General features: G+C 49.5%; 1 protein-coding gene across 1 annotated transcript in view; it reads right to left on the bottom strand.

Moving 5' to 3' along the window:
• Positions 1–231: 231 nt before the first annotated feature.
• Positions 232–27,532, bottom strand: part of CEP250 (centrosomal protein 250) — a 47,463-nt gene continuing 20,162 nt past the window's right edge. Inside the window, exons 16-33 of the mRNA XM_081096493.1 lie at positions 27,119–27,312; positions 26,768–26,895; positions 25,954–26,123; positions 19,197–19,364; positions 18,675–18,809; positions 17,263–17,406; positions 16,201–16,334; positions 14,663–14,801; positions 13,426–13,768; positions 12,788–12,909; positions 11,724–11,844; positions 10,553–10,674; positions 6,621–9,227; positions 4,052–4,165; positions 3,718–3,873; positions 3,155–3,256; positions 2,410–2,469; positions 232–870 (exon numbers count right to left, since the gene is read on the bottom strand). Of these exons, the coding sequence (XP_080952619.1) occupies positions 595–870; positions 2,410–2,469; positions 3,155–3,256; positions 3,718–3,873; positions 4,052–4,165; positions 6,621–9,227; positions 10,553–10,674; positions 11,724–11,844; positions 12,788–12,909; positions 13,426–13,768; positions 14,663–14,801; positions 16,201–16,334; positions 17,263–17,406; positions 18,675–18,809; positions 19,197–19,364; positions 25,954–26,123; positions 26,768–26,895; positions 27,119–27,312 (5,235 nt within the window). The 3' untranslated portion in view covers positions 232–594. The remainder of the gene's footprint in view (positions 871–2,409; positions 2,470–3,154; positions 3,257–3,717; positions 3,874–4,051; positions 4,166–6,620; positions 9,228–10,552; positions 10,675–11,723; positions 11,845–12,787; positions 12,910–13,425; positions 13,769–14,662; positions 14,802–16,200; positions 16,335–17,262; positions 17,407–18,674; positions 18,810–19,196; positions 19,365–25,953; positions 26,124–26,767; positions 26,896–27,118; positions 27,313–27,532) is intronic.

Genomic DNA, 27,532 nt, shown 5'->3' with positions numbered 1-27,532 from the left:
TTCCAGTCAGCACACACAATTGTCTGACTCCATGATGTATGTCTGTTCTTGACAGCTGGATTCCAGCTCCCTGTGGATGGGCTTGTCTTAGTATCTTCTGTAATCCTTCTCTAAGAACACAGGCAGATGACATTCATGCCACCTGACAGGAATCTGTGGCAAATTCTTCCTTAATAGATGCCCTTGGTGCTGTTGTAGCCCAGCTACACAAATGGAGACAGCAGCAGAGAACAAATGCAAAAATCTAGGGTTTATTGTTGAAGGGGAAAGAGAGGGCGAAGGGCTGGGATAATAAATTCTAGAGAGGCAATACATGCCCCTGGGCCAGGGCAAGGCACCCCTCTGGGGGACTCTGCAGGCTAGCAGGCAAGGTTAACTTGTCTCAATACCATGTCAGCTGGGACTTTCTCTAAACCTTGCAGGTTTCCTTCCTCTTCCTGGGAATGCCAGCTGACCTGGCTCCCAGATTAGATAACAGCTAGGCCTTTCCTTTGGCAAATGTGCAGCTGTGTGGAGGGGCCACGACCCACTCTACAGCCATCTGCCTGTCTGTGTGCTCCCAGGCTGACCTGAGTCCCGCCCAGAGTGAGGCTGCTACCTGGACGTGGCTTGGGAAGCACGGGGGCTGGGGCTAGGGCTGGGGCATAGCAGCACTGGCCCTGGGGATGTCAGACTTTGAGTCAGGGACTCATCCAGCTTGCGGGTCTCAGCCTCCAGGACAGTGGCCTCAGGGGCCTGGGCCACGGCGAGAAGAGAGTGCGAGAGGCTGTGGTGCAGGCCTGCTAGCTCACGGCTGGTCTGGACCGAGCGAGCGATATAGTCCTGCTTCTGCTTCCGCTCCAAGGCCAGCTGGGCTCGTAGCAGAGCCACCTGGTGGGCAGGAAAACCAAGAGGGAGAGAGCAGTTGAGGGTCTTGAGGCTGCTCCAACTCTTCCCACGCTGCTCCTGTGGCTCTTGTCAGACCAGCATTTGAACCAACTCTATCATATCTACGGATCTCAGGATCAGGCTTTACAGTGTTTGGGGGAAGGGCCCCTCCCTGGGAATCGGTATCCAGGGATGGTCAACCCCGGCTGCACAGGAGAATCAATCAGGGAGCTTGAACAACAACAGAACTATTCCTCAACATTACTGAGGGATAACTTACATGTAATAAAATGCCCAGGTTTGAAGTGTACATCTTGATGAATGTGATAATGTATATACCCACGTGGAACACTATCCCAATCAATATTCAGAATGCGGGGTGTCCCCACAAAAGGCATACATACTTGAACAGCTGATAGCTCAATTTTGAAAATGAAATGTATTTTAATAAACATTGCCTTTATAATTATTCAAAGTGTGTGTGTACATTTTTTGGGACACCCTATATTTTAATCACTGCAGAAAGTTCCATTGTGTTCTTTTGGAAGCTTTTGAAAAATATTCTGACCTAATTAGATTAGGGTAAGGCCTGGCCACCAGTATTTTTTTCAAAGCCCCCCAGGTGGTTCTGATGTGCAGCCAGGGTTGAGAATCACCAATTAATCACCCATTTCTCAGATGGGTGTACTGAGACTACCAGGAGGTGAAGTATTGGGAGCTCAGGGCAGACACAGGACTAGGGTGAGGCAAGAGAGGCTCCATGGTGCAAAGTTTAAGGAGGCACTCCAGGACGACTGTGAGGGCTTCCTTAAATTCTACTCGCAAGGTGCCTCTCTTGCCTCATCCTAATCCGGGTCCTGTCTTCGGGATTGTTTTGTATGAATTCAAAGTAATCGCTTAGGTCTAGCTGTATAGTCAGGCCCTGCCAGTAGAGACTGTTGATCTCTAAAACAGGCTCAGAGGTAAAAATTCCACAGTTCTTTTTACCCCTGGGCCTTGAAAGACAGGGGGCACCTTGCGTGAGGCCTAGGAGGCAAGAAGGCACTTTACACAGTTTCCCTGAGCGTGGCAGCTTGACCCGAGCTCTGAGGCATGGATCCTGGCGGGGCCTGGTGCCATGCTGCTCGCCTGGTGTGCTGGCAATAGTCCTGCCTGCAAAGGTGCATGTGAGGGCAGGGAGGCCAGGGCATTTCTGCTGGCTTCAGTCTGTCCTCCTAGGCTCTTCTGCTCCTTCGTCCTTTGCCCTGTCCTCTCCTTTCCTAACTAGGAACCTGGTGGCCTGGGGCCTGGAGAAGGCTTCCTTCCCCACCCCCACCCTAACCATGTGGGGGGCTGAGTTAGAACTGGGCTCTTCTATTTTTTTTTTTTTGAACTGGGCTCTTCTTATCGCCCACCAGGCTGAAGTTTGCTGAGACAGGAACTATTTCCCCTCTCCCTGTGGGAGGTGCACAAAGGGCCAAGCACACAGCACACGTTAAAGCTGGTTGCCTGAGTGCAAGGGAGGGAAAGGGGGCTTAGAAAATGGATCCTTCTAGAACATACCTCTTTCTGTAGTTCAACCATGTGTTTGACCTCTGAAGAGCCCTTCTGTCCTCTTCCATTCTGTGGAAGACAAATGCCATTCCTGTTGGAAGAGGCCTTCCCACCCCAGGGTTCTGCAGGCCTCCTCAGCTCATCACCATCCTGGGGGCCAGGGCAAGGGCTATGGGTCAGAAGTGTTGGAACTCAGCCTGAACGCTATAGGGCACCAGGGCAAGGAGAGGCCCAAACCAGCCTAATGGGTGATGCCCACAGAGACCTGACGCTGAATTTCCAAAAGGCTTGGAAGGCACTGGCTTCACTGAGGCACCTTTTCGTTTACAGAAGTACAGCATGCACCTGCTTTGTGCTAGTCCTGGCTCTGAGCTAAGGATGCAGAGAGGAGGTAAGACCAGGTGTCTGCCGTTGAGAAGCTCTTATTAAAGGAAGGGGGTGGAGAGCTGGGAGATGCTGGGCACACAGAAACAGCCTCCCTCTGAGGGTGCGGGCTGTCTACCGATGGGCTGAGTTCCTCAGAATGCAGGGCTGCGAGCCCTGACGCCACCCCACCGAAGCTGAGCCTCCTCCCGGGGTCAGGGACACACTGAGCAGTGCTGCCTGGGGCAGAGCCGGGTCAGGAGGGGCTCTCTGGATTGGCCGAAGTGGCTGTCGCCCCTTGCAAGGGTAGCCTGGGAAATGCACTGAAGAGGGAGGATTCTGGTGGCTGGGGCTGGGCTCTCCAGAGGCTGCAGTCAATGAAGAGGTAAACCTGTGGTGTGGGGGATGATGCTGTGGCTTCGCTGGTCTCCAGGACCCCTGATCGCGATGTGCGTAGGAATTCCCTCTTCAGCTTCCTCCGCTCTCGCTCCACCTGCCAGGAGGCAAGTGAGAAATCAGGGCTCAGCTCGCCTTTTCAAGAGAAGGCCAGCGCATGTGTAGGCGTGATGGCAGGGGACAGCAGTCATGGGGAGCTAGACTGCTTGCTGAGGGGAGCACATGCTAGGGCAGCCCTGAGTGCCAGGAAGTGCTCCTGGGCAGGAAAGGTAGGGTGGCCTCTCAGGCTTTTGGAACAAAGGTTAACAAACATCTTTTGGGGCTTGTGAGCCATCTGACCTCTGTTGCAACTATTCAACTCCATTACTGTAGCCTGCAAGAAGCTGTAGAGAATACATGAATGAAGGGGCTTGGCTGTATCCCCATAAAACTTTATTTTCAGAAATAGGAAGCAGGCCGAACTTGGCCCTTGGACTAAAGTGTACCAGCCCCTGCAGGGCCAGAAGTAGAGATCATGTCCACTGGGCCCCAGAGGAGGGAGCCGAGGATAGATGTTACCTGCTCCAAGGTGGTGCGCAGCTGGGTATTGTGGTGCTGTAGCCTGCTCCGGTCAACCTCCAGCTGTGCCACTGCTTGCTGCAGGTGTTCAAGCCTTTGTTCCCATGGCTGCTTCTCCTGCGTCCCAGCACTGGGCTCTGCCTCTACTCCTGAGACCTGTGGGAGAGACCTGTGAATCTCACCCGGGCAGTGCCTTAGACAGGTGAACAGATAGCGGGCAAAGGGACCAACTGGCAGGTCTGGGATTCAGGATACAAGTCCCAAGAGAAGGGGACAAGCCCCCTGGACACCAGCTCTCTCTTGGGCCATCTGTTCCCCCAGACCCACAGCTCACCTGCCCCAGCTGTCCACCTGCCTCTCCTCTGGGCCCCTGTTCTGTCCTGCTGGTCGGGCCGGGGCTGTGGAGGCGCTCCTTCTCCAGGGCCTGTCTGGTGAGCTCCAACTCATCCTGGGGTGTCAGGGTGTGGAACAAATGTCATCACAGCCTCAGATCCAGACTCACTCCACCTCTATCCTCAGTTCAATTTTCTCATCTGGGTATAACCTTGTGTGTCCTGGAGCCTCTGAGCTATTCTAGTGCAAAACCTTCACTTCACAGATGGATAAAACAAGATACATGGTGGGCTAGGCCTGAAACCTGTCTCGTTTTAGATCTCCCACCGGCGAAGTGATAACTTGCAGCGTTGGAGAGAGGATGGACGCTGGAGCCACACAGAGCTGGGTATTGTGTCATCACTTACTGGCTAGATGACTTTGGTCGGAAGAGGCTCCCTCCAAACCCCAATCTCCTCATTTGTAAAGTGAATCCATGCTCCTTGAAGCATAAACCAAACCTTTGGAATTAATCCCTAGAGATAAGTGGGGGACCTAGTGCTTGATATATTCCAGGCACTCTGCTTCATAGACGATAATGGCCGAGAAGAGAGACAGATGAGTGTGTGTGTGTGGGTGGGTGGAGGCTGTCTGGGAGGAAGAGCTGCATAGTAAGAAGGCTGCTTGGATCTAATTCCAGTTTTGCCACTTACTAAGCTGTATGTCCTTGGGCAAGTTATTCAACCCCCTGAACTGTCACTTCTCATCTATAAGGTGAAAATAATAACAGTTCCTACTTTTCAGGGTTGTTGTGGAAAAAGGTGAGAATAACAGTGCCCAGCATATAAAATGCCTAAAATAAAAAAAATGGTACTACTGTGACGTAGGGTTGCATCTGAAAGATGTTCTTGAGTGGGTGTGGCAGGAGAGACTGACCCGAGCCACAACAGAGAAAATACTGCTCAGTAACCCCAGAACAGGGTCAGGAAGTGCCCTCCTGCCCAGCTGTGCACCTACTTTTTCTGTGCCTCTAAGAGCGGGCCTGAAAATAGGACAGTCACTCCGCTCATTGAACGCTTTCTTCCTATGCACTTTGTACATATGATCTCATTTCATACACAAAACGGCCCTATGGAGCTGGTACCATCATTCTCTATTTTATCCATGAGAAAGCCAAGAGCCAAAGAAGGGAAAGCACAGCTAATAAACTGCAGAACTGCACTGCAAACCCAGGAACTTGACTCCAAAGTTCATAAACAACCCCTTCTATGCATGCTGCCCTTTGACCAGAGCAGAGCACTGTGAGCTCCCAGAAGGCAAGTCCCCGGAGATGATGAAGGGGGTTCTCCGGGCTCAGCACAAGGCTGCAGAGTCAGTCTCCCAGGAAAAATGGGCTTGGTTCCTCTCGGCAAAAGAGACAATGCCTCTCTGTGTCCAACAGTCAACCTTCTTTCCTGGCTGCCTACTCTGGAGGCCTGGTGCTCAGTGCTGGGCGTGCAGAGATGACTAAGACATGGCCCCTGACCTTGAGGTTAAATGTTATACCCTAAGGTCCTCTTCCTTCTCACTCACCATGCCACTGAGGAGCCCACTTATTCCTAACTGCTGACCCTCCAACGCCTCTCTAGTCTCAAGTTCATCTTTACCTTCAGATCACTTGACAGATCTGCCTGCTGGACATCTCCCCTTGCATGTCCCACAACCTCACTCCATTTCCAAATTAAACTCATTCCACTCCTTCCCCGAACCTGCCTTTGTGCATCTCAGTGAGCAGAAACCTGGGTTCTGATTTCTTTCTGTCCTTTCTTTACTCCACAGTCTCTTAGTCAATCAACTGCCTGACGTCCTATGATCATCTAGGTCTGCCCTTGTGCCTCCATCTGCACTTAGTATCTCAGGTCACCATCTCTCCCCTGACCTCGGTTACAGCCTCCTCGTTGGTCTCCTCAGGTCTAGTGTTGCTCCACACAGCAGCCTGAGCGATCTTTCTGGACTGTATATCTGATCATGTCACTCGCCTGCCCTAAATCCTTCATCCACTTCTCACTGGTCATCCACATCCTTAACATGACTCACAAGCCCGTAATGATGGGGCCCCTGCTGTCCTCACTTTTCTTGCCATCTCCTCCTCTAGGTTCCAGGAGCCTGCACTCCCTACACAGATACTCCATGTTCTGTCTTACTCAGAAAGCTCCTCCCCACCTGTGCTTGGCTAATTCCTTGCTGGTCCCTTCAGATCTAACCTTTAACACCACTTTTACCAGGAAGCCCTTCGGGACTCACCCCCAGGAAAGGTAGGGTGTCCCTCTAGCATACTCAGAGCACACTAAACTTCCCCAAAGAAGCACTGAGTATAATTAGGTGCTGCATTCACGAGACTGTAAGGGTGATGAGGGTGGGGACTGTGGGTATCCTATTCTCTTCGCATCCCCCCAGCCTAGCACAACTACCCGGATTCCACTTACGTTGAGATGCTCGGGACCTCAGCTTTCCCACACCTTGAGGTACACAAGTGGAGGGTGGCAGGCAGTGCCTGAGTTCAGCCGCCCAGGGCTCTGCCCCCTGGTCCTGATGACCCATTGATGACTCACCTGCAGCCTCTGCTGTTCCGAGTCCCGCTCCAGGACAGAGGCTTGGAGGAACATGGCTACTTCCTGCAGACTGCTAACACTGGCCTTGCTCTGGGCCAGGGACAGCGCCAAGTCCTGGGCCTTCTCCCTCCACTCGATCTCCCTGGCCTCCGTCTGCCTCAGGACTGCCTGTAACCGCTCCAGCTCCTGCTGCAGCCTGGGTCCTAAAGAGGCACGTTCTGTAGAGGGCTCCTCCACGGGGGAGGCTTTGCGGCTGTGGGCTGAGGCCTCCAGATTCTTCCTTTGCTCTCTCAGCTCCAGGATCTCCTCTTCCCTTTGTGCTAGAGTCAGCTGTAGCTCCCTTAGGCTCTCATAAAGGCCCCTCATCTCTTCCTCTCTTTCCTGCCCCAGATTCTGCTTCTCTTGGATCACATCCTCTTGGAGCCTCTGGGCCAGAGACTTCTCCAGCAGCTGCCTCTGTTTCCTCTGATGTCTCAATTCTCCATCCCTCTGTGCAAGCGCCTGCTGGAGCTCCTGCACGGCCGCCTGGTGTCGGAGATCCCGGTCCTGGATCTCACCTTCCCGCTTCCTTAGGACCTCCTCCAGCTGCCGGGCTTGTGCCTGGCAGGAGTCCAGGGCAGCCTGCAAGGTGGCCGTGCTGGCCTCAAGGCTGCGGCTCAGTTCTGCCTGTCCAAGGAGATGCTGCTCTTTCTCCTGCAGGGCAGCCTGAGCCTTGCTGAGGGCCTCCTGCAGAGCCTCGGCCTGGCCTCGGGCAGCCTCCTGCTGATCCTGGGAGGACTGGCTATCTGCCCGCAGGGCCTCCAGCTCCTGGTCCCGTTGCTTGAGCATTGCCTCTGCCTGCAGCCAGCTGTCCTGCAAGGCCTTGGCCTCCGCCTCGTGCTCCTGTGCCCGCTCCGCACACTGTTGCTGGAGGGCCAGCAGAGCCTTCTCCTGCTTCTGAAATTCAGCCCTTAGGTCACCCAACACCTCCTCCAGGGCCTGTGCCCGTTGTCCCTCCACTGTCAGTTCTTCCTGGAGTCTTCGCACATGTTCCCTCTGGTCCTCAAGCTCTCCCTGGCGCTCTCTCAGTGTCGTGTGGGCCTGCTCCAGAGCTCTCTGCAGTGTGCCTGCCTTTTCCTTCACCACCTCCTCCTGCCCCTGGGCCTGCTGCTGTTGCTTCTGCAGGGCCTCAAGCTCCTGGTCCCTCTGGGCCAGGGCTCTCTGGGCCTCTTCTAGCTGGCCCTGAAGTGACTTCTCTTTCAGCTCCCCCTGCTCCCTGGCCTCCTGCAGGTGCTGCTGCAGGACCACTATCTCCTGCTCTCGCTGGGTCAGGAGTAGGCTGGTCTCTCCCACCTTCCTGTGTAGGCCCTGGAGCTGCTGTTCCAGCTGGCCCTTGTGCTCCTGAAGTTCCTGGATACGCTCCTGCTGGCACTCCACCTCCTTCTCCTTGTCACGCAGGATGAGCTTCATGTGCTCGAGGCTCCCTCGCTGTGCTTTATTCTGGCCCTTCCCTTCCTCTGCCCGCTCCTGCATCAGCTGCCTCTGAGAGGCCAGCTCCCGGCCTCGCTCTCTCAGGGAAAGCTTGATCTGTTCCAGGTCCTCCTCTAGAATCTTGGTCTGCAGTGTCCTCTGATCTTCAAGGACCTGAATCCTCTCTTTCTGCAGCACCATCTCCTGGTCCCTCCTCTGGAGGTCCTGAGTCAGACGCTCTTTCTGCCTCTGCAGCTCCTCGATCTGCTCTCGCTGGGACTTCACCTCCTGGTCCTTCTCCTGGAGCTCTCCTGCCAGAAGGCTGCTGTGGCTCTCCAGCTCGTGGATCTGGCTGCTTAGCACCTGCAGCTCCTGGCTCCTCTCCTCCAGGTCCAGGGTCAGGTGGGTCAGAGCCACCCTCTGCACCTCCCTCTGGCTCTCCAGCTCCTCAATTGCCTTTTGCTGGCACTCTACTTTGCGGTGGTTTTCCTCCAGTTCCAGGGCCAGGCACTCCAGAGTAACCAGCTGCTTCTTCAGATCCTGAATCTGTCCTTTCTGGGACTCGATCACTTGGTCCCTCTTCTCGAGTTCTAGAAGCTGATGCTCTACAACGTTCCTCTGCGTCTCTTGATCCTTCTCGAGCTCTTTGATCTGCTCCCTCTGCACAGTCAGCTTCTGCTCTCGCTCCTGGACGGCCATTGGCAGATGCTCTAAAACAGACCTGCACCTCTCCAGCTCCTGAATCTGTTCCTGTTGCAGATCCACCTCTTGGTTCCTCTTCTTTAGGTCCAGAGATAGCAATTCCAAAGCTGCCTTCTGCATTTCCCGCTGCTTCTCCAGTTCCTGGATTTTTTCCTGCAAAGCCTCCACCTCCCCTTCTCTTTCAGATAAGGCCTGGGCCAGGATAGCCAAGTTCTCCTGTAAAGCCTTTCCTTGGGCCACCTTCAGCTCGCCCTGCTCCCGCAGAGCCTGGGCTCTCTCGCGTTCACTCTCCACCTCCTCATTTTTCAATTTCAGGGCTGAGCGAGCAGTTCGCAGGTCTTCTTCCAGGACCCCTGCAGCACTCGCCTGAGCCCTGGCTTCTGTGACAGATGCTTGCAGATGTTGCACCTGGGCTGTCAGGTTCTCCTTAGCTGCCTGAAGTAACTGTCGCTCATTCTGCAAAACAAGATGCACAGCCACCTTAGACCATACTTCCTTGATACCATCACTCCAACCAGGTCCTTTCTTTCCTTACTTGTTGCTGGGAGCCGGTCCATGCTTGCTGTTTCAAGGGACCTGGCATATATGGCATACTATTCTTAATATGTTTGCTCACCTTCTTGGCACTAGTGTTTTAACCAAGGTCTCTGAGAAAGGTTGCTTCCCCAGGTAGGGATTTTCCCCTGAAGTTAGGGAGGGAATAAAACCCCTTAACTAAGTGCCAGGCGGGTAATTAATCACTTTAACTATGAACAATCATGCTTAAGCTACATAATCTTTACTCCCTGGAATGGAGATAAGAAACGCCCTAACCTTTGTAATAGAGATTGATAGGATTGAATCAACTGGTATAAATACAGATGTAACAAGACAGCAAGAGACAGAGAGAGAGACAGAACCTAGGCACAGAACCTACACAGAACGTTCTCTAGGGACAGAAGAACTTCGCTGGAGAGAACATGGCAAAAGATCCTGGACAGAAACTGGCCTCAGAACCTAGCGAGAGAACATGGCAAAAGATCCTGGACTGAACCTGACTACAGAAATTGGCAAGAGAACCTGACTAGAACCTGGTGACTGAACCTGGCTGGAGAACCTGGACAGAACCTGACTGGAGAACCTAGCGAGGGAACATGGCTACAGAGCCTGGCTGGAGAACCTGGAGAACCTAGCAAGAGAACATGGACACAGAACCTGGCTGGAGATCCTAAGCAGAACCTCTCTGGAGATCCAGACCAGAACTTGGCTGGAGATCCTGGCTAGGCTGCTGATCTACTGAACGCTGTCTCCGTGTCATTCCTTCTTCGCCGACTCCGTCTATGCCTTTGGGAACCCCTGGACCTGCTGGGGTTGGACCCCGGCATCTGGCGCCCCTTTGGGGACCCCTGGACCCGCTGGGGTTGGACCCCAGCAACTTGTAGCACCAGCATTGTCAAGGACTTGGACCAAAAGAACTCCTGCATTCCACTTACGCTACTAACTACTGTGAAAGAACATACCTACCACTCCCAGGGCTCTGCTACGCCCAGAGGAGAACACATTGTGCAAATGAGTCATCCCAGACTCTGGTCCTTCAGGGCAAGGGACAAAAGGAGGATTCACTGGGGCCTTAATAGTGGCTCAGGGAGTGGGGCCAGCCAGAGAAACAGACACTGCTGAAGGAAGCTGGGCACAAACATGGATGGGATAGGACTGTAGACCAAGATGGGTCTGAGAGCTAGAGCTGGGTCCTGAGGGACGACTGCTGAAGCAACCCCCGCCCCACACCAGTACCACCATACCTGGGCTTCCATTCCCTGCAGTTCTGCTCGCCGTAGGCGGCTCTGTAAGGATGCCACAGTTTCGTGCAGTTCCATCAGCTCAGACTCTAGGGACTTCTGCTTTTCTTCCCACTTGGATTTCTCTTTGGGAAGAGGAGAGGTAGTGGAGCAAGGCCCATGGTTGGGGGTGGAGGAAAAGTGGGAGGTAGAGGCAGATGGACGATGGGAAACAGAATCAAAGGGGAAGAAGGCCAAGGAGAGAATTATATCCAGTTTCATAGAGACATCACCCATCTGCCAGCTGCTCCTGTTTGTCTAGGCTCCTGGCTGCTTCCAGACTCATGTCTGTGTCTGCTGCGCAGCCCCAGCACTGCCTTATAATCATCCCAACAATGTCTCAGCCTGATCACATTCAGATCCTCAGCTCTGGATTCCAGGCAGGGTTGAGCTGGATGACACTGGAGATCCTTGCGAGTCTCCTACTCTATGATTTTGCTCTGGTTCTCGGAGACTAGGGTTACTCTGCTGGCTTCCCCCATCCCTACCATTTCTGCAAAAAGCGCCTAACCCAGATCTAAGTGTGTCTCTCAGGGAGACCTCTGGGGTACTTTCGTGACCCAGACCCCTCCCCAAGTTGTCCTCTTCTCTTCTACAGTAGAGCCTTGAGCCTCAAGATCCTCCCCCCTCCTTTCCCTTCCAAGTGGCCACCACCCTTTTCAGCCCATGTCTGTGGCACAGAGACGTTCTCCCCATATTCCCCCTCCTTGGTATCTCTCAAACAGTCCTCAATCCTGCTGTAAAGGTGAAATAATTCTGGGGACATAGTTGAAGATGAAAAAAATAAGTAACATGGATCAATGACAAAAGATAAAGAATTTTAAAATGTCCTCACAGTCCTGGCCTTGGGCTGCCAATTTTTAATCTGCAGAGACAGAAAGCAAAAGCCTAGCCGGCAACTTCTCACTTCACCAAATCTGTTCCTCTTAATCCCTTTGCCAGGATGGCCCTCAAAGGCCACGGGAAGCAGAAAACAGTTCATGGGGTCTCACCCCTTTGGAGATGCCTCTAGGTATCTTCTCACAGTTGTGGGCAAGCAGTAAAGAGTGGCTGCTAGGCCTGTTCCTGCCCCTTCTGGGCTTCCCGCCTTTCCTCTCCTCCCTCCAAATCCCTGTGCCTGCCCTGAGCTTCTCACCTTCCTGGTTCTGGGAGAGTTGTCTCTGCAGATCCCGCAACTCTGTTTGGACCTGGCTCTTCTCAGCCTCTGTATCAGTGAGATGCTGTTTCAGCTTCTGTGCCTGATTCCTCAGGTCATCCTGGGAAAGAAAGGGCATGGCTAAACTCACGTTCCTCATCTCCCACAAACCTATCCCAGTCCAGGGCCCAAGCCCTCTTCTCCCCTTCAGCCTCTTTTGGGGTTTGCCAGCGGGACCTACTCTCATAATCCTGAGTTATTTACCTCTGAACTCGTATACACTTGGCTTCCTGAGTGATGACAAGCTCTGCTCCAGCTGACTAGAGCCTAGAATCCCTTTTTGTCCCATCTGTGTCATTTGAAACAGAACTGTTGCTAAAGTTTTAGCCCAGGGTCACCTCTCCTCTCCCTAAACTCTTCCTTCAAAGCCTAACCTAGAGGTCATTTCTTCCTTCTGACCTTCGTCAAGTCAGAATGAAATGTCCCTCCTATTACCATCATGTGCATCTGTACTGATCCAGCTAATTCTACTGGTTCTGCTTTATCTTACAATGCAGTTTGGCTCCTCAGCCATGTTATAAGCCTTCTTGAGGGAGCAATCAGGTCTTTCTGCATTTTGTGTCCCCAGCTCAGACGAGCTGGCATATGGCGGCACTATTTTTTTATTGGCTAATAAGTTCACTATGAGATGGAATTTACAGGACATTTAGTTCAGTCGTAGGCTTAGCATGTTCCTATAAATGACAACCTCAAATCTCAGTGGTCTCAGTTTGTTGTTGTTTTTCTTGAAGGTCTTGGCACCAAGAATAATTCATGGTTGAGAAGAAAATAATACAAAATAATGTCACACATTTGTATAGGGCTCACATAAGCCCCTCACTGATCTAACACTCAACCCTGTGAGGCTTTACTAGCAAAACCAAGACCCAGAAAAACAAATGCTTTGTTCATGGTTTCCAGGTCATAAGTGATAAAGATGGAACTTATCCCAACCTGATCTCAGGAAGAAAACAGGTTAAATTGCTGCATGAATCTTTTCAGGGGAGGAGAGCAGGGAAACATACCCGGGCCTGCTGAGTCTTCCGCAGGTCTTGGTGGAGCTTGTGGAGGGCAGATGCCACCGCCTCAGCCGAGAGAGCCGTCAGGAGGGGCCCTCTCTTAAAGAGGATTCTCGTTCCATTTTGATCTGAATAAATGAGGCAATACCTCCTGACTTGGTTACAGTCTGAAAAAAACAGCTCTACCTCTTCAGATATGGCCTTTGCCTTCCCACTGGTCCTCCTCTCCTCAAAGAAGCCCTTCTAAGTACTTCTCTCATCATGCACTGTCTGCATACCTATGTGCCAGGCACTGTGGTGGGCGCTCAGTAATGCTAGCTATCATCCAATAAGTGCCAGGAACTGTGTGGGCTATTTTACCTCTGTAACCTCATTAACTCCTTAGAAAAGTCCTGAAAGGGAGGTACTTTTAACATCTGCATTTTATAATTGAGAGAATCAAGCTCGGAGAGGACAGGTGACTTGTGCAAGGACATACATCTAGCAAATCGTAGAGCTGGGGGCGTTCAAACTCTGGGTTAATTCCAGAGTCTGGCTTTAGTGTTGTGGCATACTGTCTACGGAACTGCATTCCTCTTCCTTCTCCCCTGGGAGCTAGGCCTGGCTTTGGCCCAAAGGACCGAGTTCTTGGATGGCTGCCTCACCTGGCTCAGGACCCCAGAAGGAGGGAGCAGAGTCTCCCCCGCCACTCAGCTCAGGCCTGCTCTCACAAACAGACCCCAGGGCCCGCTGCAGGACAGAGCAGAGGCTGGCTAGCTGGGCCTGGGCCTGGTGCCCGGGCTGCTGCTCTGCAGCCAGCGCCTCCAGCTGGCTCTCCATGCTGCGCAGTCGCAGCTGCAGCTGGGCTTCCTTGGCTTCCTGGGCCCACAAGGAAGCTCGCAGCTGCTGCTCTGTGACTCGAGATGCTTCTAGCTCCTCCAGCAGCTGTGCTTCCTGGGCCAGAAAATTAGCTTCTTTTTCCTTTACCTCCTGCTTCAGTAGTTCCACCTACAGGGAGGAAGTAGTCACCCTGAGCAGGGAGTGGATACCTGCTCCTCAGACCCTTCCTGGTCTTATACTACTCAACCCCGCACCAACCTGATCTGGGCAGGTAGGGAGTACTGCAAGGGGTACTACCCAAGATCTGACCTGCGCGCCTACCTACTCACCCCTACGCGTGAGTGCAGGCTACGCAGATGGGCTTTGCCTCTGGTCCCCCTGGCAACTATGTCAACTCCCTGATATTAGAATTCTGCCTGAAATCCTGACACTGAACCTAAGAAGACCAGTCACAGTAATACTGGCTATCATTTATTGAATGCTTATTGTGTTCATGACACTTTACATAAACTATAATGGTTAACAAGTTTCACCCTTGTTTCATGGATGAAGAAACTGATGCTCACACAACCCGGAAGCAGTAGAGCTGGGAGTCTAACTCAGGATCTGGGTCCTTATCTGCTGCAGTCTTCTGTCTCTCTCTTACTCATCCCCTCCTAGTTCCATCTTTCCTTTGCACCAAGGATTGAGCAGACTGAGTCCTCTTGCTGCCTGCTTAGTATTCTGGAGTAATACTATGGCCCTGCTGTGTCTTGCCAAACAGACAAAGCACACTAGGGAGTAGCCATGCTTGAATGAACTAGGCCTGCATGAGCTCTGCCCTTTGGGAACAATGTTCTGGGCCATCAGGTTCTCCACAGGTGGTCAAACTCTGTGTCAGGTACCAAACCCCCACCCTGCCCAGTCCTGGCTTCCCCCTCCTGCCAGGGCTGCTGACGTCCCAGCATGCCCTGTAATAAGGAAAGAGAAAGGTCCTCTTCATGAACCAACTCTGAGCAATCATCTCCCACTCCAGGGACAGGCTTCCACCAGGGAATAGGGCCCATCCCTGGTGGGAAGTACCTGGGCACTGAGCTCTTTCTGCCCGCCCTGGGCTTCCTGCAGATCCTGGTGCAGGGAACACAGCTCCTGTTGTCGAACAGAGTCAGCTTCTTCTAAAACAAGGAGTCTCTGTTCCTTTTCCACTAACGACTGAGTCAGGCTGAAAAGAGACGGGTCAGAGGGCTAGGCCGTCCTCTCAGGGAATGAAGAACTACCTTCTCATCTGACTGTTCTAAACATTTAATCAAAATGGAGATAGTAATGATAATGATTACAGTGTAATAAAAACTTCTATTTATTGAGCACTTACTGAGTGCTCCTAAATACTTCTCGCATATGATACCCAATTTCAACTTCATACTTTATTCTTCTCTGGGAAATTCCAGAAATATCTATATCATACCTAAAATTCAACATGTCCAATCTGCTCTATGCCCTCTGCACCTCCCCAACCACCCATATTATGTTCCCTAGCTCAGTGAATGAATGGCACCTCCATCCACCTGGTACTCCAACTTAGAAGCCTTGATCATATCACAGTTCTCCCTTCATCCTACATATACCTAATCTATGACTACATATAACTGATTCCAATTTCCTAAACGTCCTCTAAACCCCTTCTCTCCTCCCCATCCCACTCCCCTATCCTGGTTCAGCTTCAGTATCTCTCATTAGACAACCGTACTAGTCTCCTAACTTGTCTTCCTGCCTCTAGAGTCATTCACGAAAAGATTTGTCCCTCCCCAACCGCCTACAGCCCTGAGAATACATGCGGCTTTTCATTCTGGGTGATCGGACCTCATTCCTGATGTTTTGTGTCATCACTATCCCTTCTACTAATCATAAATTGGATTATGTTGAGTTGCTGGCTTAATACCGTGCAATGATTTTCTACCAAACCTAAAATAACTACAAACTCCTTCCTGTGACCTACGAAATCCTGAATGACATGGACTTGTCTACCTCAAGTCACTCTCTCCTCAGTCACCAGGCTCCAGTCATGCTGCACCTTCAAGTTCCCCAAACACCCCCAGCTTTGACCTGCCCCAGAGCCACTGCGTGTGACTTCTATCCCTACTGCATAGAACTCTCCCACCCTTTGCATGGTGGCCCCATTTCACCCTGCAGTGGAGGAAGGACTTCCCTAACATCTAAAGTAGATCTCCCTCCCCCGCCTGCCCCATTTCTATTTCAGCATCCTGTTTCTTTCCTCCACATCATGGAACATAATCTGCAATAATTTATTTTGGGGATTATTTGGTTAATGTCTTCCCTACAAAATTATAAATTCTGTTGAAATGGGGACCATACTGTCTTGTTTATCACTGTTTCCTGACCCCTGGCATAGTGCCTGGTACATATGCATTTGTCTAAATATTTACTAAGTAAATGAAGTGTAGGCTTGGAAGACAGGGTCTGTGTCCTACCCCCTTGGCTACTTATACAGCCCACAGCTGGAGACATGAAAGGCTAGATGACCTGAGCAAAAAACTGTCAACCTCCCAGTGACCACTGGAGAGAGATAGGCAAAAGCCAACTTTGTGGCTTGTCTAGCCTACCTGGCTTTGTCTCTCTCCAACTCTTTCTGAATTCGGCTACATTCCTGGGCCTCTCTCTGCTTCTCCTGAATCTCCTGCTCCACCAGCCTCCGGGAGTCATCCTTGGAAACCAGCTGAGACTTCAAGTTCTCCACCTGAAAAGTTAAGGGCATGAGGACCAAGGGCAGGGGCCCAGAGGGAGGATGATTCTCGCCTATGGCTTCATGGTCCTTCAAGGTTTACCTTAATCACCAGCTCATTTTCAGTGCTCTGGAGGTTCCACCAATCAATCCTTACATACCCTTCTTAACTACCCTCCTCCCCAAACACCATTCAGCTTAGTCACCTGTCTCCCAGCCTCACATATGCTGGATAAATTCAGGCACAAATAAAAATCTTTGTTGAATATAACTACACCCAAAGGCAAAGTGACGGGCAAGTATATAGTGACTGTATTTTTTAAAATGAACAATCAGGCCCTAACTGGTTTGGCTCAGTGGATAGAGCGTTGGCCTGCAGACTGAAGGGTCCCAGGTTTGATTCCGGTCAAGGGCACGTACCTTGGTTGCGGGCACATCCCCAGTAGGGGGTGTGCAGGAGGCAGCTGATCGATGTTTCTCTCTCATCGATGTTTCTAACTCTCTATATCTCTCTCCCTTCCTCTCTGTAAAAAATCAATAAAATATATTTTAAAAAATAAAATAAAATAAAATGAACAATCAGAACACCATCTGATATAGGATTTTGAGAAGGAAAAGCAATCAGAATAAAAAAAACAATCTGGTCTGGCTGGTGTGGCTCAGTGGTTGAGTGTCAACCTATGAACCAGGAGGGAAGACAAAAGAACAACGGACAGTGGGGCTGCCTGAGAATATCTAAGTTCTGCAGTCAGCACAGGAAGATTACCACCCAGAGCTCAAGGGGCCCGTGCTCAGCTCTGAGAACCCTTCCACCTTCCACTCAGCACCGGGGCCTAGCCTTCTCCTCCCAAGCTCCCAAGGTTCCCCTTGTCCTGTAGGAGGGAGTGGGGCAGCCTGGCTTTGCTAGGGAAGCGCTGGGGGGCTGGGGGAGAGGAGGAGGGACCTGCTTCTGCAGGTCTATCTTATCCTGTAGCAGGGAGCTGCTGTCTCCTTGGAGGGCGGTGAGGTCATCTCTGTGCTGCTGGGCTGCCTGATCCAGCTCCCGCCGAGCCTCCCGGAGCTGGGCCTGCAGCATTCCAATGGTCTCCTGCAAAGGGAGAAGACAGCTATGAGAAGAGGAAAGCTTTCACAGGGGCCTTGAAATTCACACTGTAGAAATCACAATCATATAAATACTAATTTTTTAGTTGGGGTGGCAAAAGCTAAAGCAGGACCCAGCAATCCAACTTGTGTCTATCATGCTCTGCCACCTCAACTCCTCACCTCCTGCTCCCTCGCTGCCCTCACAAAGTGCACTGGCTCACCCAGGAGTTCTCGGTCAGGGTTCCTGAATTGGCTGCAGTCCCTTAGTCAGACCATCGCAACAACCTCCCGTTGCACAGCCCTATTTCTACTTCATATCCCCCCCCCCCCCCAACACATTAAATTATGTCCTTCTCTGCTTCCTAAGTACCAACATTTTCCATTGCCCTTGATCAAATCCAGGCTCCTGCCATGGCTGACAAAGGGCTCCTGCCTCTCTTTCCACTCACCCCTGAGCTTATCACGCTGCAGCCACGCCGCCTCCTTTCTGTCCTGGAACTCCCCACGCCCTTTGCTGTCTGTCCCAGGGCCCTTATGGCGCCTATTTCCTCTGCCTAACCTACTCTTCAAATCGCTGGCTTCTTTGCTTTTTAACAGTTTTCCTGAGACATAGTTCAGATGCCACACAATTCACACATTTAAAGAGTAAAATTCAACGTTTTCAGCGCATTTACAGAGTTTTACAACTACCACTACAATCAATATTAGAACATTGTCATCACCCAGAAGAAACCTGTACCCACCATCCCTTATTCTCACTCCCAACCACGCATCTACTTCCTGTCTCTGTGGGTTGGCCTATTGTGGACATTTCCTATCAATGGAATCATACACTGTATGGCCTCTTGTGACTGGCTCGTTCACTCAGCATGTTCCCAAGGTTCATTCCTATTGCTCACAGGGCTTTTAAACCTCATGTTTCAGCTCAAATGTTACTTTCTCCTTGAGGTCCTCCCTGACCTCCTTGCCCAAAGTGGCCACTTTTCAGTCTCAATTATATCACTGCATGCATTTCCTTTACAGCACGTATCACAACCTGCAATTATCTCATTTATTTTGTGTTTGCTCCTCCTGGTCTGTCTCTGCTACTGGAAAGTAAGCTCCTTGAGGGCAGGGACCATGTTTGTCATGTTCACTGGGCGCCACACCGTGATGTTTGCCATATGTTACCACCCAGCACAGGACCTGACCCGAAGTGCCAAAGAACCGGCCAATGCTGCATGAGTGAATCAATGTTCCCCTTTCTTCCCTGCCCAGGACCACCCTCCATACCTGTTCCTTTAACTTCTGAACCTTCATGTCCTGCCTCAGCCGTTCCAGTTGCTGGCTGGCATCTGCCAGTTCCTTCTGGGTCTGCAGCAGTGTCTCCAGGAGGGACACCCTCTCCTTCTCTGTTTCGAGCTGCATCTGTGGAGGGACAGGAGTGCAGGGCTTGTTGGATCGAGGGCACCATGCTCAGCCGCTAGGCCACCAGCATATTCCAGCTATTCGATTGCTCTTCCGGCAATTGGGGTGGGGGCTGAGGGCAAAGGAAGGCCTGAACCCACTGACTGAGAACCAGGAAGTGCAAAGATTGCCACTGGTTTTCAAGCTGACAGGATGTGGTAAACGTCAGGCCTCCCTCAGGAAGTATGACGTACTGCCGGCCCTGCGATTAATGCTGCCTGTCACCCAGCTCACTCGCAGCAAATGGGTGGCTACACTCTTCTAAAAGCCCCTGCGGTACTGCTCTGGGGAGTGGAAGAGGAAGTGTTCACAGGCAGGGAGCCGCAGGCTGGACATCCAGCCTCCCACCTGGCATAGGGCGCTCTCGGCCGTGGCCCGTTCTTCTTCCTTCTGGGTCCGGAGAGCCTCCGTCTCTGCCTGCTGCTCCCTCAGCCTCATTTCTAGCTCCATTTTCTCCTTCTCTAGGGTCTCCAGAGCCTTGTCCAGTTCCTGCTGGTGCCGGGAGCACTCTTTCTCCTGGTCATACAAAGGAACACTGTTAGAACCAAATGGGTGAGGAGAGGTGGCAGAAGAACTGGATGAGAGTAAGTCCACTGCTCACCAGCTGTAGGACCTGGTACTGCTCGAAGCCCATTTCCTCATCTGTGAAGGAAGGCTAATAACCCCTGCCTTCCCTATCTCACCAAACTTTATGAGAATCAAATGAGATTTATAAAAAAAATCAAATGGTGCCACACATAAAAGTACTTTCTAAAGTGTAGTTGTCCCTAATATAAGTTACGATTATGCGTTATTTTAAAGCAACCACATCATGGTTCACGGTTGTAACAATGAACTGAGGTGACAGACTCGCTCTCTGCTGCCCACTCTCCCCTGCGCAGGGAGGCAGTCAGCCTTCCAAAAAGTGAGGTCGAGCCCAGCGAGGGTGTCCCCTGTATTAACAAGAGCACTAGGACGCGGCATCGGTCCTCCCAGAGGTCCACCAGTCCCCAAAGCCTTCCCTGATCTCCCAGGCTAACCCAGCACCCTCCGTTAGTGGTGAAGGGCTCTGGAGCCAGGCTGCCTGGATTAGTCTTTAGTCCAACACTACTAGTGTGACCTCAGTTAAAGTCTATCACATCTCAGTGTCTCAGTTTCCTCATCTTGAAAAATGGTGATAACAACAGTGTCCTCCCTCCTAGGACTGTTTAGAGCAGTGGTTCTCAACCTTCCTAATGCCGCGACCCTTTAATACAGTTCCTCATGTTGTGGTGACCCCCAACCATAAAATTAGCAGGATGTATTTTCATTGTTACAAATTGAACATAATTAAAGCATAGTGATTAATCACAAAAACAATATGTAATTATATATGTGTTTTCCGATGATCTTAGGCGACCCCTGTGAAAGGGTCGTTCGACCCCCAAAGGGGCCTCGACCCATAGGTTGGAGACCCAAAGGTTGAGAACCACTGGTTTAGAGGATTAAGATAAGCCATGTAGCCCTGGCTGGCGTGGCTCCATGGTTAGTGCTGGCCTGCTCACTGCTCACCAAAGGGTCACAGATTCAATTTCCAGTCAAGGACACACACCTGGGTTGCAAATTTAATCCCTGGCCCCGGACCGGGTGCATGGGGGAGGCAACCAAGTAACCAACTGATGAGTCTCTCTCACATCGATGTTCTCTCTCTCTCTCCTCTGTCTAAAACTCAATGGAAAAAATATCCTTGGGTAAGGATTAAAAAAACAACAACAAAACTACAAATTTATAGGAAAAAAAAAAGTGTAAAGCACTTTATTTTATTTTTTAATATTTTATATAGATAGATAGATTTTTTAAATTGATTTCAGAGAGGAAAGGAAAGGGAGAGATAGAAATATCAATGATGAGAGAGAATCATTGATTGGCTGCCTCTAGTACACTACCTACTGGGGATTGAGGCCACAACCCAGGCATTTATCCTGACTGGGATTCAACCGTGACCTTCTGGTTCATAGGTCAATGCTCAACCACTAAGCCACACTGGCTGGGCCATGTAAAACACTTTAAATGGTGTTTTGTACCCAGAAAGTATTTAGAATTTAATATCTATCATCACCAGCATCATGAATAAAATTGTACATTGGGCCCTACCTGGTTTGGTGTAGTGGATAGAGCACTGGCCTGCAGACTGAAGGGTCCCAGGTTCGATTCCAGTTAAGGGCACATGCCAGGGTTTCGGTCTTGATCCCCAGTGGGGGGCGTACAGGAGGCAGCCAATCAATGATTCTCTCTCATCATTGATGTTTCTTTTTTTTTTTGGAAGTAAGATCAAATTTATTTTGAAAATACTTCATATGTTTTCAATTTAAATGAGATAACACTCTAAGTAATTGTACATATGGAAACATTAATTCTTTAGATATATTCAAGTATACAAAACATTACCTAACTACATTTAAAGTTTGGAGTATACTGTAGTAAACATTCTGATGTAGAGCAATACTGAAAGGCATTTTGGCTACTTATCTAGTGTGAATTCAGTGACACATTAAAATTCATAAGCAATTACATAGTTGGATAAAGTTTTTACATCTTAAAGTCATTTTAAAGTATAAATTCCTTGGGTTTTTGTAAATTACATATATATTTTAAAAGTCCTTCCTCCTATAACATAAATATTGAACTTCTATCCAATTACAATCCCTGGTATTGACTGGGGCTGTAGGTCTAACTGTATGATCTCCCATATTCTTCACATTTACTTAAGGTTTCCCTCTAGAACAGCCGTGGGCAAACTATGGCCCGCGGATCCGGCCCGTTTGAAATGAATAAAACTAAAAAAAAAAAAAAAAAAAAAAAAAAAAAGACCGTACCCTTTTATGTAATGATGTTTACTTTGAATTTACATTAGTTCACACAAACACTCCATCCATGCTTTTGTTCCGGCCCTCCGGTCCAGTTTAAGAACCCATCGTGGCCCTCGAGTCAAAAAGTTTGCCCACCCCTGCTCTAGAATGAATTCCAATGTGAGGAATAAGCTACAGATGCTGATTAAAGTCTGTAGGACACTGTTTAAATTTGTATTGTTTCTCCCCAGTATGAATTCTGATGTTGTGTAAGGTTTGCATACTAAGCTTTGTCACATTCTTTATATCTGCTGGACTTTGATCCAATAATAATTACCAGATGTTGTATGAGATACAAATAAGGATATACACTTTGACATATGCCTCATAATTTTTAAGGCTCAATTTTATCATTTTCAATGACGATTCAACCATGGTTAAAACTTTGGATGAAAACTTTATATTACTGCTGTTTCTCTTCAGAATGATTCCTAAAATGTTCAGTAAATTTGACCAAAGGCTAATGGCTTTCTCACATTTTTTACAATAAGGCTTCCCTCCACTATAAAATCTCTGATGTAAATTTTAAGCTATGGGTAAATGCTCTAGCCCATTCCCTACATCTGTAAGGTCTCTTTTTGTTCTGATGTTGCATCATTGATGTTTCTATCTCTCTCTCCCTCTCCCTTCCTCTCTGAATTCAATTAAAATATATTTTTTTAAAAAACTGTACATAGGTTGAGAGGAGTGAATGAAGGTGAAATATTCTGAATGCTCCTATGTCACTCAGGAAAAAAGTAAATATACTGATTAACCTAAGTATATCATATTTGTTTGCTTTTAAAAAAATATTTTTTTACTGATTTCAAAGAGGAAGGGAGAGGGAGAGAGAGATAGAAACATCAATGAGGGAGAATCATTGATCAGTTGCTTCCTGCACGCCCCACACTGAGGATGGAGCCTGCAACCCAGGCATATGCCCTAACTGGAAATTGAACCGTGACCTCCTCACTCAACCACAGCCACGCCAGCTGGGCTTAACCTAAGGTTTTTTTAAAAAATTAAGTTTATTGAGGTAACATTGGATAATAACTACATAAATTTCAGGGGTACATTATAATTCGTTATCTGTGTACTCTATTGTATGCTCACCACCCAAAGTCTAATTTCCTTCTGTTACCATATGTTTGACCCCACTTGAGATTTTAAGTATATATCCTATATAATAAAAGGGTAATATGCAAATTGACCCTAACAGCAGAAAGACTGGGATGACTGGTCACTATGACACACACTGACCACCAGGGGGCAGACGCTCAATGCAGGAGCTTCCCCCTGGTGGTCAGTGCGCTCCCACAGGGGGAGCTCTGCTCACCACAAGCCAGGCTGCTGGCTGCTGGCACAGCAGTGGTGGTGGGAGCCTCTCCCGCCTCCTCAGCAGCGCTAAGGATGTCCGACTGCAACTTAGGCCTGCTTCCCGCTGGCAAGTGGACATCCCCTGAGGCTCCTGGGCTGCCAGAGGGACGTCTGACAGCCAGCTAAGGCCCGTTCCCCTGGGGAGGGGGCCTAAGCCAGCAGGTGGACATCCCCTGAAGGGTCCCAGACTGGGAGAGGGCACAGGCCGGGCTGAGGGACCCCCCTGAGTGCACAAATTTTTGTGCACTAAGCCTCTAGTTTTAAAATACTAAAGGAAACAACTAGCCCTGGCCAATGTGGCGCAGTGTTTAGAGCATCAGCCAGCATACCGGTAGGTCATGGGTTCGATTCTCAGTCAAGGGCAGGTGCCTGGGTTGCAGGTTCCATCCCCAACCCCAGTTGCCCTATTGGGACACATGGGAGAGGCAACCAATCAATGTGTCTCTCTCTCATCGAGGTTTCTCTCTTTCTCTCTCTTTCACTCTCTCTCTCCTCCCCCTCCCTTCCACTCTCTCTAAAAATAAATCCTATATAATAAAAGCCTAATATGCAAATTGACTGAACAGCAGAACAACTAGTGGAATGACCAGTCGCTATGATGTGTTTTGACCACCAGGGGGCAGACGCTCAACGCAGGAGCTGGCCCCAGCCGGCAGGCCCCAGGCCAGCCAAAGTGGGTGCCAGCAGGAGTTCCCCACCCCCTCAATTACCCCGCTGGTCACCCCACAGATTGGCCCTGATCGCTGGCCAGGCCTAGGGACCCTACCCATGCACAAATTTCATGCATTGGGCCTCTAGTAAATAAATAAAAAACCAATGGAAATATATCCTCCAGTGAGGATTAACCAAAAATAAATATGTATTTAAGGAAACAACTAAAAGAATAAAAAATACAGTACATATCATCCAAAGCAGTAGAAAGAAAAAGAGGTAAGAAAACACTACAACTTAATCATCCAATTTAATCCTCTAAAAGAAGTTAAGAAAGGTGATCTCTCCTCCATAAAAGACATAAAAAGGCACGACAAATAGCATAAGATGGTGGAAATAAATCCAAATATACCTATAATCACAGTAATAGAAAATGGACTAAATTATATAATTAAAAGACAAAAGAAAAATAGTTTTGAATTGGGCAAGAATGTCTCCAAGGCATTCCTCTGCTCCCTTTCCATCCTGGGGCCAATTCTAAATCCCAGGATCTGCATTTAATTCTCTGTACATATCGCAACAATGATAATAGCTAGCATATAATAATAAAGAGTTCACTATATGTCAGGAACTGTTCTTAGTGTTTTTTACATATTCTTTATTTAAGAGCTAGGAGCTAGACCAAAGAAACCCAAAAGACTAATTCGAAAGAATATGTGCACCCATATGTTCACTGCAGCAGTATTTACAATAGGCAAGATATGGAAGCAACCCAAGTGCCCCAAAACAGACAAGTGAATTAAAGGTTGTGGTAAATACATACAACAGAATATCACTTGGCCATAAAAAAGAGTGCAACCTCACCATCTGCAAGAGTATGGATGAACTAGAGGGTATTATGCTAAGTGAAATAAGTTAGTCAGAGAAGGACAAATACCATATGTTTTCACTTATATGTGGAATCTAAAGAACAAAATCAACGAGCACACAAAATAGAAATAGACTCATAGATACAGACTAATGGATGCCAAAGGGGAGGGAGGTTGAGGATTTGGATAAAAAAGGTGAAGGAATTAAGAAGTACACATTGGGCCCTAACTGGTTTGCCTCAGTGGATAGAGCAGGGGTCCTCAAACTATGGCCCGCGGGCCACATGCGGCCCGCCGAGTGTTTTTGCCGCCGCTGCCTGTTGCTTAGCAGCCGACTAGTTTTTTTTTAAACTATAGTCCGGCTCTTCAACGGTCTGAGGGACAGTGAACTGGCCCCCTGTTTAAAAAGTTTGAGGACCCCTGGGATAGAGCGTCGACCTGCGACTGAAGGGTCCCGGGTTTGATTCCAGTTGAGGGCATATGTGCCTGGGTTGTGGGCTCAATCCCCAGTAGGGGGTGTGCAGGAAGCAGCCGATCAATGATTCTCTCATCAATGATGTTTCTGTCTCTCTCTCCCTCTCCTTTCCTCTCTGAAATCAATTAAAAATATATGTATATATATGTACACATTGGTAGCTACAAAATAGTCAAGGGGATGTAAAGTATAGCATATGAATATAGTCACTAAAGTTATAAGAACTATGCATGGTGCCAGGTGGGTACAGGAAATATGGGGGAACACACTGTAAAATATATGATTGCCTAACCACTATATGCCAGAAAGTAATTTATATATATAAAAGCCCAAGCAACCGTCTATTTGACCAGTAGCTATGACATGCACTGACCACCACAGGGCAGATGCTCAACACAGGAGCAGAAACTGCAGGCATGGGAACATGGAACAGACTGATGACTCTCAGAGGGAAGGGTAGAGAGGGGAGGGCGGGAAGAGATTAACCAAAGATCTTATATGCATACTAGAGGTCTGGTGCATGGATTCGTGCACCGGTGGGGTCCCTCAGCCTGGCCTGCACCCTCTCACAATCCAGGACCCCTCAGGGGATGTTGGACTGCTGGTTTCGGCCCGATCCCCACAGGCCAGGCCAAGGGACCCCACCAGTGCACAAATTCATGCACCAGGCATCTAGTACAAAATAATATTGACTGTAAACTATACTTGAAAAACAAAATTAAAAAAAAAAAAAAAAAAGCTGGAAGCAGGAGTTGGCACCTTGGTAACCAGGCTAGTCTTATACATATTTCACTCTTATAAGCAGTAATATCTGGATCTAGAGTTAGCAGATGGAACACTCCCTGAAGGGAGGCCTCTCCCATCCCCTAGCCACATCCACCACCTACCAATTTCTCCTGGAGCCGGTTCACCTCCTCCTCATGGGCTGAATTCAGCTGCTGCAGGGCAGTCTGCCCCTCTTGCTCAGCCTGGGCAAGCTGTCTGGCTGCTGTATCCCGCTCCTGCTCTGCCCGGTTCCGTTCAGTGTCCAGTTCCAGCTTCAAGCACCTTACTTCCCCTAAGATGCAAGGGACAGGATCTGATCTCTGAGCCTCTGCCCTCCTCCTTTTAAAACCTCCTCTTCCAGCCCTAGCTGGTTTGGCTCAGTGGATAGAGCAACGGCCTGCAGCCCGGGTTCAATTCCAGTCAAGGGCACATGCTTGAGTTGTGGGCTCAATCCTCAGTAGGAGGCTTGCAGGAGGCAGATGATCAATGATTCTCTCTCATCATTGATGTTTCTCTCTCTCTGAAATCAATAAAAACATATTTAAAAAATATATTATAAAAAAACCCAAAACTCCTCTTCCCTCTGGGTCAGTGTTGTTCAGTGGTTGAGCATAGACCCATGCACCGAGAGGTCGCCAGTGCAATTCCTGGTCAGGGCTCATGCCCGAGTTGTGGGCTCAATTTCTGGTGGGGCTGTGTAGGCGGAGCTGATTGATGTTTCTCTCTCATCGATGCTTCTATCTCTCTCTCTCCCTTCTTATCTTTCTTTTTAAAAAATCAATTCAAAACATAAACACAAAACTCCTTTCCCTAGACCTCTGAGCAACTCCCATCCCAGAAGCCCTGAACCTGGCTAGAGAAGGACCTCTAATAGCTTCCCTCTGCCTTCCCGGCTTTCAACATCCCCATGTGTGGCCATTCCATTTGGGTTCTCACCTTGGATTACTTCCTTGGCTTGAGTGACAGTTTGAATCTGGACCTCCAGCTGCCCCTTAGTGACCTCTATCAGAGAATTTTGTTGTTGGGCCTCAAACAGACTGCTCTCCAGGAACTCCTTGGCTGAGCTGTCAGGTTCAGGAATCAGAAAGAGTTCTTAGCCATCAAGCCCCTTACCCTTCCTTAAGAGGAGTTGGGTTCTAAGTACTGGCTACTTGAAGAAGTTAGGGGGGCAATCACAAATTCATAACTCATATAGAACCCATACACTTTGGGCAGGGAACTTAGCTTGGCTACCCTTTGCCTTGAAAAGCTCCTTCTGCCCTTGGCTGAACTGGGTCTGGGTCCTACCTGAGCCCCAGTAGTTGATCAGAGAGGTCCTGCCGGTCCCGCTCCCCAGCCTGCAGCCGCACCTCTAGAGCTGCCTTCTCCCGAACTAGGGCCTCCTTCTCCTGAACTTCCCGGGCCAGCACTTCTTCTTGTCGTTTTGCTTCCTGATGTAGCTGCTCCAGCTGAGCTGAGGCTGCCTCCTGCTGGTGACGTGCCTGAGGGGAAGACAGTGGTGAGATTCACAGCACGGGCATGATTCTCTCCAGAGTTGCCCACTCATACCAAGTAGCATTAATGTATTTCTCTATCAACCCATCAAGCCCCCAGACAGGAAGCATGCTCTCCTTTGAGCAAGACCCTGTGCTAGGGCTGCAAAAGACCTACCTCTAAGGAGCTTTTAGTCTTAAGGAGAAGACACATGCATAATACCAGGAA

Source organism: Myotis nattereri, assembly GCF_964212035.1.
Source record: "Myotis nattereri genome assembly, chromosome: 8".
Taxonomy (NCBI): domain Eukaryota; kingdom Metazoa; phylum Chordata; class Mammalia; order Chiroptera; family Vespertilionidae; genus Myotis; species Myotis nattereri.
Note: the sequence above shows the minus strand (reverse complement) of the source record. Positions and strands in the feature narration are given on the sequence as shown.